This window comes from Chenopodium quinoa, unplaced genomic scaffold, assembly GCF_001683475.1.
Source record: "Chenopodium quinoa cultivar QQ74 unplaced genomic scaffold, ASM168347v1, whole genome shotgun sequence".
NCBI classification, from domain to species: Eukaryota; Viridiplantae; Streptophyta; class Magnoliopsida; order Caryophyllales; family Amaranthaceae; genus Chenopodium; species Chenopodium quinoa.
This window is the reverse complement of record NW_018745260.1, coordinates 899,646-912,696: the sequence shown is the minus strand read 5'-3', so window position 1 is coordinate 912,696 and position 13,051 is coordinate 899,646. Positions and strand designations below refer to the sequence as shown.

Below are 13,051 nucleotides of genomic sequence, written 5' to 3'. Positions count from 1 at the left end.
CTAGGGACACCCAGTCCTTAATTTCCATGAGGATGGAGTTGCAGTCCTTGTTAAACTAGTACTTATGGACGTACGGTTTAAATTCTTTCTTTTTCTTCTGGGACGGCTGGTCAGAATCACTAACCGCCCAGACTTCTTTTCTCTTTTTGCTCTCTTCTTTATTTTTGGTCGGCTGAGCAGGCCGACTGTCTTTCTATTTGTTAGACTTCTTGGAGTCCGACTGATTACCAGGCGTGCAGAGGTCGGTTGCTTAAATATAGCTTTCCGCCTCCCTCAGGGCCGCCTATAAAGTGAAAGCCCCTTTTCTGACTAGGTCGAACTTAAAAGTCGACCCGTCTCTCAGACCCTTGAAAAATTCTGTAAAAGCTACCTCATCAGACAGTCCTTGAATCTGAATTCTAATCAGATTGAACCGCCTGACATAGGAGCGCAGCCCTTTTCTCTCCCCCTGCTTAATGGTGCTCAAGTCCAAGCTTGTTTTCTTAGCAGGGATGTTCATTGAGAAGTTGGAAGCAAACAGGAAGGCAAGCTTCCTGAAACTATCAATGGACCCGGCTGGCAAGTTTCCAAACCATTATTGGGCAATGCCCTTCAATGTAGCTGGGAAGCATCGACACCAAGCGGCATCATCCAACCCCTGTAAGTACATGAGGTTGGTGTAAGCCATGAGGTGATATTCCGGGTTGGTGGTGCCATCATAGGTACCTACCAATACATTCTTAACCTTGGTCGGCTGTTCCGCCTCGGTTATCTCCCGGGTGAACGCAGAAGGTTGTTCACCCAGGCGAAGCAGACGGAGCTGCCAGTCTAGTGGCTGGACATTGTGATATGCCTCCTGACCTCCGAAGAGGGCCGGCTGCATATAGTAAGGTGGGTACTGAACGTAGACCTGAGAAGGTACATATGGTGCAGTCCCGATCATCTGAGGGCCAAAGTGGATGGTATTATCGCCTGTCTGACTCTCATGCAAGGAAAGTGCATTCCCTGCAGAAGTATTGTTGAAGCTGTCTGGAAAATTCGACGTAGAAGCCGACTCAGACAACTGTTGATTTCTCTTCTGGTTGATGATCTCCCGGGCATCAAGAGTTGATTTTTTTACTTCCCACCGGCTGCTGGGTCCGGCGGGTATTGTTGGTATTCCTCTTAGGAAGAAGAATTTTGGACCAATCAATGGTCCCGGCTGCCTTCTCCTTTGGATGAGGAGTGGGCTGCCGATCTCTGACTGACTTCCCCTTTTCCAGAGGAGTCTTCTTGACCGTCTGACCCCTACTTGGGCCAGTCCGGCTCTTAGTGATCAGTTCTTTAATTTCACCCTTGAAACTTGTCATGAATCTCATGAGTTCGTCTCGGGTGATAGGTGCTGATCCAGCTGCCGTATGGGTTTCCCCTTCCGGTTGCCCAGGGGGTCGATTTGCACCCGCCTGGGAGGCACCCCGCTCCAGAATCTCCCTGGGCCGGATGCGCTTGGTTATCAGAGAGTCATCATCGGCTGTATAGGTTTCGACCTGAGGATCTTCATCCTCCCGGTCTGTAAAAACTTCTGGGTCATCGTCCAGACGGTTAGGAGGTGGTATTGACTCTTGAACCATCTTCGAGGTACTCTCACCACAGACGGCGCCAAATGTTTTGGGTGTTTTTGTCCCTCGGGAGAGTTAAAACACGAAGACTGATCTGGTGCGGCCTGTACCTACAAAACAAACGGAGACACCGGTTGGGTGGTGCTCCGCCTCCGACGAACAAGTTAGTAACTTGAAGGGAGAGAAAAAGGTGCGGAAATTTAGGTGGGTATCTGCTCGGATTCCAAGCTCCGATGTCTCTACCACAGGGACAATTTGTAATAAATGGTAAAACGTGTCCTCGGGATTTGTGCCCTTGATTAGGTCACTAAACCCTGATCATTGGTGGGCTGCGCCGCATTGCGGCTTTCTTGGGATTTGGGCCTGAAGGCCGCCATATCCCCCAAGTTTCTGGAGTGACACGTGTCAAGCAGGAATAGGTCCACTTTGGGCCATCCTGGGGCTGACACGTGTCATTCTCTGATTGCACCACGTGCCGGGGTAAAATTACCCTAAACAATAGTCAATACTATGAATTCGTTGAATCCTTTAGTAACTAATCAATGCTTAGAAAACATTTTTCCTTCCTTGTCTACTCTTTGCATTCAATGGTTCTCTCCCAATTCATGCAAATCAACCAAGTGTCTCACACTCAATTTTTCAGACATGGAAACCATTTCAGATTTTAATTGTACTAAGCTATTTTGGAGTTGTGACTAGTCAAATATTACATTCTAAAATCAATATTTTAGAATTTCTTAACCATTAACCTTATTTCTCTAGCTTATATTTACTAGACTTTGTGGGTTTATACGCAACAAATGAAAACTTATTTTCAATGAAGAACAACATAAGAAGAGTATACATGGAATGTGGCCCTTGACACATGGTTACGTATCCCATTACATTAATGAGACCACGTGTTGTTGTTTTTGACATGGTGTGAATCATGCTCATTTGTCGGTTCTCTCGAATACCTTCGAGACTTATACCCCCATTTGCTTTATGAAAAAAAGCTCTTTTAGCATAGGGTAAGCCAGTTTGTTGCTCTTCTCGACCTTTTCGAGAATTACTCCCACTTGCCTTTTAGAAATGACATCTTTTTTTAAAAGGCACCAGTTAGAGCAACAAACAATTTGTCCTCAAAACATTTTGTGGTGGTAGTACCCTTGTACTAGGCTTTAGAATTCAACATTGCACTAAACAGTTTAACACAAGTTTCTTATTCTTAAATTTGTAGAAAAACAAGATAAGAACTTCTCTTATCCATATATTATATGATGTTTTATCTACATTGTGATTTGACGCAGTCCTAATTAGTGTAAAATGCTCATTTTAAAAGTGTATCTTTAGAACTATTGTTTGGAAGATAGGTACAATTCATCATGAATTATGCTATATCTTATATAGTTTAATTCCTCCATTTGAAGAACATTTTACTAAGTTTACTTGGCTCAAATGCTCATCACTAAGATCACATCGTAAATGCTTTTGAATTCTTTTCAAGTTAACAATTTGACTCAAAAGTAAACTGTTACGATCATATCGCAATGTTTTATTTCCTTGCCAAGTCTCTTTTATTCTTCGTTTTGAACCTTATTGAATTCCTTCAAATTTTCAGATTCATGCTTCATGTAAGCATGTGTGATCATATTCAAATGAAGTGTCCATGGTCATCTCTAGCCTTTGAAATTTAGGTTTCTTAATTACATTGTTATGTATTCAACCATGGGTTCATGTCACCTTTAATCCAAAAGATAAACTTTTCAATAATCAAGCTACAATAAGATTTGCATACATCAATGGATTCATAATCTTATGATCTTAGAAGTCCATCCCTTTGGAGCTTCTGGATGCAATTCTATTTTATTTTGATCAAATTGACATTTTTAGAGGTGATTCATATAGATAAATGGTTCATCTATATCTAACATATAGAACTCTTTAACCTATTTAGCGTTTCAAAACATCCCTTGATTCAACTAAGCATAAAATAACATTAGTTTGATGCTTTGAATCTTTGACATTTAGTGATGACTGCAATGAAATGATGTTTGAATTATAGCAAGAATGTAATAACGATTATTTATGTCAATTCGAAACTATATATAGTTAAGTGAAATGTAAAGTCATACATGTAAAACAACATTTGTTTCTCACATTTTAGATTTACTTTTCCCTTATCCAAGTTTCAACTCTTTAGCTCAACCTCATTCTTCAATAAGAAAGTTAATCTTGATATCACATGTCAAATAAGTAGATTTTTGCTAAATCAATTTCTATAACTACTTGATGTAGAACATTTCCATTCTTTACCTTCCAACTGTACTTTATGGGGTAGTTTTCAATTTCTTGGAGCTAGTCCTCAATTTAAACATTTGCTATTCATAATAGCAGTTGACATTTTAGTAGCCTTGTGATTAAGAATTGACAAATTATTTGTCATTTCTTTATCCTTTGGCTTTTATTGTAGTCCCCATCCTTCTTAACCCTTTCCCATTTGAACCATAGAGAAAATTTCTTTCAAGCTTAAAATGATACTATGCTCAACTATTTTAAGCATCTTACATAATTTTTCTAAAACCATTCAACACAATTCATGTTGGAGTTTAATCTTGTATTCAACACCGTATGCAATAAGTGAATAATGATGTCACTTAAATTAGTCAACATTTGACAGTATGAAAATCCAAGTCATTCACCATGTTCAATCATATTGATCAAAGATAAAGAAAAATACTGGGTTCTTCATGTGAGTCACACTCATGTTGTATTTAGAGGTCTTGTACCTCTCCATCGAGTCTACTCACTTGAAACGTTTTCAAAATGAGTCAATGGTAGAGCCATTCAATTATTCAAACTTTTTGAGTTCTTGGAAGCTATCATTATACATGTGACATTATTAAATAGGTTTTTAACACTCCTTTTAACCTTTAAAACCCATTTAGCAAAGCATGGATGATGGTTTACGGATACTCTTTTAGTTTTGAGAACGTTTCTCAATATTTCTTTCAATCGAGGAGATAACATATATAACACGGAAATTAATCAACAAAGACATACAAAGTTCAACTATGTTTATCAAAGTAGTTTATGATTCAAACAACCTTTGAAATCATTTTAGCTACTATACACTATATTCATTTTGTGTCCCTTTATGAATAACGTGATTCCAGAATCCTATCCCTATGTAGCATTAAGCGGACGGAGGCCCTTCCTTAAGGTTACACTTTCAAGGTAAGTAAACTCTTTTACTAATTACAACTTCTTGTAATTCTTGGTTGGATAGATAGCATCACATGTTCAACTATCCCCTTGCTTCAAAATCCAAAACGCTTTTGATGATTTTGTTGAGGATGGCCAAATTAAGTGTGCAAAATTCGCAATTTCACCTTACCTCCCAAGATTAATAATAATGCCCTGCGGAGGCATGACCCATTACTATTAATCAAGGGTTTAATAAGTACTTTATATTTGGAAAAGCGAGCCTCAATATTTGTGGGACTTAAGTTATTATGTTGTTATAAATTGGTGAATTCTAGCGCATTTGATAACAACATTCAATAATCTTATAAACATTTTAAGAATAATAATAAAATGAATAAAATTAAATATGAGCTAGTATGACCCCTAATCCTAAGAACTAAGCTTGATTAGGCACCTCCTTGAACTCTTCATGGATCTCCATCCACCATCGTCATGGGCCATCTCATATTGGGCTCTTCTTTGGATTAATCAAGTATTTAAATAATTAAACTAATTCATAATTAAAATAAATTACAAAAATACTTAACGATACGCAGATCGTATTTAAATTACAAAAATACACAACGATACGCATATCGTATTTTCTAATTTAAACTTTGGACCATAATAGTCATTTATAGCAATAATAATATATCATATATAACATACAATTGCCACATAATAAATCACATAGCATACTTTGCCTAAACTAAAATATCAGATATTCTTAATTAAGGAAACGTATATTTCAAATTATCACATATTTTAGGACACGATTAGATAATATCTCCATATTATTCAGTAGCATAATTAAAATATCATATAATTAAATTAGGAATGAGATGGAATCAAATAAATATATAATCTAAGAAAATAAATCACATTTATATTCTAGGATTATCTTAACCAATTTAAAATTCCATCCTAATCACTAGTTAACCATCTAATTTTAATTCAATTAAAAAATCAAATTATGGAATTATCACATAAAATAATTCAAATAACCATAATTGGAATTGCTAATTTATCTCCTAAAAATCAGATTTTCAAAACAATTATCCATAAATATTTTATTTTTATACAAAAAAAAAATTTAATCAGAAACAGGGGACTGCCGTGATTGAACACGCTGCCCAGCCACGTCACAGTCGCCGCAGAAGCCAGGCCGGAGCCAAGGCACCGCAGCAGCAGGCCGCCGCAGCCAGGCAGTCGCCTAGCCACGGCAGCGCTGGCTGGCGCACCAGGCAGAAGCCCAGTGCTCCAACCAGCCAGAACAGAGCTGAAATCGTGCAACAGTTGCACGCTTCAGCCTCTGCCCTTCCCCACACCGACGCGCCTGCTCCCCTCCGCCACTTCCGACCACTGGAGCAGCCACCGTGGACCACGAACAGGTTGTTCTGCCACCCAGCCGTGGCTGCTCCCACTCAACTAATTAATTCCTTTTTTTTAGTTAAATTAATTTCACAACTCTTGCAAAATTAATTTGGTGATCTAATTAAATTAAACATAAACTCCTTTACGCATAATTTCAGAAAATTAATTTAAAATCTCCATTTTAAATAATTTAGGGCTTTTCATAAAATTCGATTTCTAATTCATATAAAACTCTTTTACATGAATTAATTAATCACACTAAAAACTTTTTTTTTTTGTAAAGTATGAGAAATTAAATCAAATAATATGAAATTAACACATCAATTTTCGAAATTAGGGTTCATAACTCAACAAAAATCAGAAAAATAATTAATGTATTTAGGGCTAAAATATTTGGCTAGGGATAATACAAAAAATTAAGCAATTAAAACTTCATTTAATCAATTCCAATCAATCAAAATCATATTTTAATTAGGTTATTCGATCCATAATTCAATTCCTCCCCTTAATTGAATAAAAATTAACATAAAACACATCAAAATAATCATATTATTGTGACCAATAAATTATATGCAAGGGGCTGAGTGATACCACAATAGGGTTTTAGGTACTCTGAGCAGAATGTCATGAATCTTATTCATACACACCTAAACAGGATCTCATGCATATACAAATAAAGGACCACATAATAGTCTAGAATTAACCTTTGATGCGTGAATTCCCAAGCTTTCTTCTACCTTCTTGCGGAGATTAGAGCCCCAATTGTTGCTCCTCTTATATTGTTCCACAAGTGTAGATCGAACCTCCACCAATGCTAGTTGGACGGGAGAGATTAATCTCCTTTTCTATGGAGAGTTTCTAACCGGTTGTAGAGAGAGAGGAAGGGAAAAATACTACTTTGTTTTTTTTATGAAAGATGAACGTCCGTTTATTTTTCCCCAAGCCCTTTATTATATATAATCATATTATCTTATTAGGGCAAGACCTATTCCTATCTTACTCCTTATGGCCAGTCATTCACTAAGCCCAACTTTTGGACTCGGTATTCTTGTTCGACTTAACACTGTAATGTGTGACCTCATAGGATCCATTTAGTTGGTATTGGTATAACTCAATGATCAATATTGGTCTCTAGCAAGACGTAAAGACGACCCAACTAAACGAACTTATTATCTCCATAATACGATCCATATTATATTAGTAATTGCACGAGAGTCGAGAACACATTTCCTTCATTTTAATAGGGGTATAGCTATTTTAGATGGATTAGGGTCCATAGAAGAATTTGTACATAATTTGGTCCGAGAAAATGCCAGCCTAACAAATAATCAGCAAAATGTTTAATTGTTGTAATCTACCCACCAAAAAAAAAAAAGTTTATAATTCCCATGTTATATTATAAACAAATTTTTCTCCAACCTAAATACTTATACAAATTCTTTTATACACCCTTGTATATCTAAAGATAGGTACACTCAAGTCCGATATTTTGTTCACTGAATTAAAAAATCGGTACACTCGAGCCTGTTAATTGCTCACTCGCTTATTTCGAAAGCTCAATGTGAGCAAATGGATGGAGAAAAAAGATATGTTGGTGTACTCTTGATGATGGATGCTTTGATAAACTTGACATACAGGATTACTCTGACATAGCACCCACCACCAATGGGGAGAAGCAGACCCACAAGTAGGCCAAATCTTCCATTTCAAACCCAAAAGTAACATAATTTACAGTTAATCTGTCAAAATATGAACCCAATTTCAACCAATTTGATCTATGGAAGATTATGATGGCATATAAACCTTGAAAACAAAGCTTTTAATTTACTTTTCAAGTTGTCCTCAACAAGAAGCAAAAAGATTGGTATGATATCTTCTGCAAAATAAACTTTCCTGCCTTGCGAAGCAAAACATGCTCACTATTTCAACAACATTATTTCTGACTTTCTGTCATACCTAAATGTTTGAGGTTGTCAATCCAACTTAAATTTAATTTTAATCTTTATATTTATACCTAACAAAAGATTCAATATAGTATATAACATAATCTCTGTCAAGGGATTGTATATCACAACTTCATCCAAAAGAAAAATAAACACAAAAGAACGAAAATGAAGCTCTTTGTTGTAGCATTGTTCCTCCAAGGCCTTGTTCAGATTATGGGTCAAGCACAGGCACCGGCTCCTGGACCTGCAGGACCTACAAATGTAACGGCGATTCTTTCAAAAGCTGGTCAGTTCACGATGTTTATTAAGCTACTAGAGAGCACTCAAGAATCAGACCAAATCAACAATCAACTCAACAACTCGAATTCTGGCCTCACAATTTTTGCCCCACCTGACAACGCCTTTTCTAGCCTTAAATCAGGGCTGCTGAACTCCCTGTCAGACCAACAGAAGGTGCAGCTAGTGCAGTTTCATATACTTTCTGACTATGTAGCTCAATCTGAGTTTCAGACAGCGAGCAACCCGTTAAGGACACAGGCTGGGAATAGCAATGATGGCGAGTATCCACTAAATGTCACCACCTCTGGAAACCAAGTGAATATAACTACAGGTGTCGTCAATACAACAGTGTCGAATTCCATTTACAGTGATGGGCAATTGGCTGTTTATCAGGTGGATCAAGTGCTTCTTCCTTTGGCATTCTTCAGAACACCAGCACCTGCTCCAGCTCCTGAAGCCGGTAAACCGAAGAAGGGTGCCAAGGCAGCTGATACTTCAGATGACAACACTGATGACAGTACTGATGCTTCGGGTGCCAGTGAACTGGTGAAGTTTAGGTTGAGTAAGGTGGTCTTTGCCATCTCTTTGGTTGCTGCTTCAATCTATACAGTTCTATGATTTTGTTAACTACTTTAATTTCTTCGTTGCTTATTTTTTTGAGGATTATTGTATCCAGTTAAAGTTTTGTTTAATGGTATGCTGAGATAATATTGTGTGCTGCCTTTGTGGCTTCTTGAATTCAATGAAAATTCTCATTATTCTTGGTAACCTTGGATAGTATGAAAATTGAAATATTACCTCCGTTTCCATTGATCTTAACATTTACTACTTGTAAAATAACATAAAAAAATATAAAAATGACGAGTGGGTTATGTTATTCAAATTAAGCAATAAAACAGATATTACTTATCTCTTGATGCATGAACCAAACTGACAATAGCCGTGTCGTGGAGAACCACTGACCTAAAAGACGATTCCGCGCTACCTCCCGGTGCAGTAGACTAGAAGCGGTTGCCTTCCGAGATAAGCTTGGCGCTAGAGTTTATGTGCACTCACAACCCCGATTGGAATTCAGAACACTGCCCAGAATACAGAAGAATAGAAATCGTGTTTAGATGTATTTTATAGAACGGAGAAGATTAGAATTGTTGTGTAATTTGGCTGGAGAAAAACCGAGTATATATATAGCCAGCAAATGGAAAATGGCTAGCATATAATGAGGGAAGAACCTAGAAAAAAACTGTCCGGATGAACTCGGCCAGTCAAGAAATAGCTAGCTATAATCAAGGAATTAATGGCTGATTAAATTCCATAACTGTCAGAAAATCCCAACAGTCAAAAAGAATATTCTGTCAACAAATTAAATAAAGGAAATAAAATTTCTCCAAAAAAGTAAGAGGGATCCACGCCCGCGCATCACATTTCCTAATTAAGACCCCAAGTCCGACCCAACCCATCTCAGCTCGGCGTGCGTGCGCGCGGCGTGTGTGTGGTATAACTAACACCCACCTCCCACTCACTAAACTAAGTAGTGCTAAAGCACTACAATATACAAACAAGGCAAAACACTCTTCCCCAACCAATGTGAGACTTTTTCCTTTCATTTGTTTTTTCTTACTCTCTTTGTTTTTTTCAACTCTCTTGTTTTATATCCAGAACTTCCAACAATCCCCCACAGGTTCGAAGATATGAAAAAGAAAGGAAGGAAAAATGAATTATGGGAAAAACAAAACAATTGCATAAGTTTCAATGTCTCGCGACTTCAATTAACACATAGTGGACATCAAGCTATGACCCCTCATCTATTGTTTTGGATAATTTTACCCATGCCACGTGGGCCAATTATGTCCTGACACGTGTCATATTCTGGTTGGTCCGAATTGGACCAATCTCCATTTGACACGTGTCATTCCTAGAATTTTGGAGAAAAGCGGCTCTCAAGGGCCCAAATCCTGAGAAAGCCGTAATTCGGTGCAGCCCAGTAGAATTAGGTTAAAGTGACCTAATTAGGGGCACGTTTTCCAATGACCCTATAAATAGGGAGATTCCCCCATTTTTCGGACATCTACAATTTATTACAGCATACCCTACACTCTCTTACATAAAAAAGCACATGATCTCGAAAATCCGAGAAGATCTCATCTCTTTTTTTTTCGTATTTTCTCCGGTTCATACTCAAGTACTAACTTGATTGTCGGAGGCGGAGCTCCAGCAACCTGAGTCTCCGTTGCTTTGCAGGTACATGCCGCGCGCAATCAGTCTCTGAGGTGTAACTCTCTCGAGGGACAAAAACACCCAAAACATTTGGCGTTGTCTGAATAGTTCAAGAGTCTGTACCGCCTCCTAACCCTAAGGCTAATTAGCCAGAGGTCTTTACCGACCGTAAGGATGATGATCCTCAGGTCGAAACATACATATCCAATGATGGCTCACTCATCACAAAATACATCCGTCCCAGAGACACTCTGGAACGGGGTGAAAGCCAAGCGGGTACAAGCAGGCTCCCTGGTCAGCCGGAAGGGGAAACCCAAATGACAAACGGATCCGCCCTAGTCACCTAGGACAAACTCATGCAATTCATGACTAGTTTCAAGGGTGAAATCAAGGATATGATCACTAAGGTCAAGGCTGGCCCAAGCAAGGGTCAGTCGGCAAGGAAAACTCCTTAGGAGAGGAGGAAGCAAGTCAGGGATAGGCAGCCCACTCCGCATCAAAAGGACAAGGCAGCCGCAACCCGTGGTTGGGCCAAGATCCTTCTGCCCCAGAAAGGTCCAAGAAATCCCCGCCGGGAGGAACAACCGGTGGGTAACAAAAAACTACTTCTGACACTCGGGAAATCATCACTCGCAGGAGAAGTCAGCAGCTGTCTGAGTCAGCCTCTACTTTGAGCTTTCCAGATAGCTTTAAAAACACATCTGCAGGGAATATTCAATCCTTGCATGAGAGCCATACATGCGGTAATACAATCCATTCTTGCCTTCAAATGATTGGGAATGCACTGTACGTACCCCCCATGGTCTGCAGTCTGTATTCTCCTCACTTGATGTAGCCGGCCCTCTTTAGGGGTAAGGCGACATATAACGTCCAACCTTTGGACTGGAAGCTCCGTCTGCTCAAACTTGGTGAACAAACTTCTGCGTTCACTAAGGAGATAACCGAGGCTGCACAACCGGCCAAGGTTAAGAATGTGTTAGTGGGTGCCTATGACGGTACCACCAACCCGGAGGACCACCTCATGGCCTACTCTAACCTCATGCACATGCAGGGGTAGGAGGATGCTCTGTGGTGCCGGTGATTTCCGGCTACGTTGAAGGGCATTGCCCAACAATGTTTTGGAAACCTGCTAGTCGGATGCATTGACAGCTTTAGGAAGCTTGCCTTCCTGTTTTCCTATAACTTCTCAATGAACATCCTTGCCAAGAAAACAAGTCTTGAGTTGAGCACCATCCGGTTGGCAGAGAGAGAAGGACTTCACTCCTATGTCAGGCGGTTGAACCTGGTAAGAATTCAAATCCAAGGGCTGTCTGACGAGAAAGCATATACAAACTTCTTTAAGGGTCTGAAGGACAGGTCGACCTTTAAGTTCGACCTTGTTCGAAAAAGGATATTTTCCCTTCATGAGGCGCTGATAGAGGCGGGAACTTTATTCAGGCTACCGACCTCTGCTCGTCCAACCATCAGTCGGACAATAAGAAGTCCGACAAGAAAAAGGAGAGTCGGTCTGCTCAGTCGGCTCAGAAAGCTGAAGAGAGCTAAAAGAGAAAAGAAGTTTGGGCGGTTGAGGAACCTGATCACCCGTCTAAAAAGAAAAAGAAAGAATTTAAACCGTTTTTCTCACGGTATTAATTCAATAAAGACTGTTACACCATCTTTACAGAGGTGAAGGACCGGATGACTATTGAGAAGCCGAATCCTATAAAGAGTTCCGTTCAGTCGCGGAACAAGAATAAATTCTACCACTTCCATCAGAAAGTGGGCCATGACACCAACAACTTTTATAGCCTTAAGCGGACATTAGACCATCTGGCTGACAAGGGCTTGCTGAAGTCCTATGTCTTAAAGTCCAAAGCGACTTTTAAGACAAATCCGGGGCAGTCATCAAATACTGTCTAGCCTTCTAATATCTCGGATACCGACAAGGATCAGGTCTACACTATAGCAGTCGAATTCGCAAGCGGTGGCCCGACCATTTGGGGCACCAAGGATCATTTGAAGAGGATGATCTGTTCAGTTGATGATGGATAGGCGTCTTCCAGTGGAACATTCCTAGACGTCCTCATCACTGAGAAGGATCAGGGCAAAGTTTGTCGATTTCATGATGACCTAATCGTCATTGAATGCAAGGTTGCCAACCAACTGGTTGGCCGAATCCTAATAGACGCGAGTAGCTCCTCTGATCTCATCAGCTATAAGTGTATGTTCCGGCTTAATTACAAGCAGGACAGCCTATGCGACGTCTCCTATCCATTAGTTGGCTTAGGTGGAGGGGTCGTGCACCCAGTCGGACAAGTTGATTTACCCATCCGGCTGGGGGAGAAGGGAAAAGGGCGACACATGGTCGTCCTGTTCTGGTGGTTAAAGAGCTGACCGCCTACAACATCTTTCTTGGCCGACCCACTTTAGACGAGTTCAAGGCCGTCATCATCCCAA

At 39.6% G+C, this 13,051-nt stretch overlaps 1 protein-coding gene across 1 annotated transcript; it reads left to right on the top strand.

The window, feature by feature from the left end:
- Window positions 1–8,204: 8,204 nt before the first annotated feature.
- On the top strand, window positions 8,205–9,169 carry LOC110711352 (fasciclin-like arabinogalactan protein 11). Its single transcript, XM_021889727.1, has one exon. The coding sequence runs from the start codon at window positions 8,288–8,290 to the stop codon at window positions 9,017–9,019; it is 732 nt and encodes a 243-aa protein (XP_021745419.1). The 5' UTR covers window positions 8,205–8,287; the 3' UTR covers window positions 9,020–9,169.
- Window positions 9,170–13,051: the final 3,882 nt, after the last annotated feature.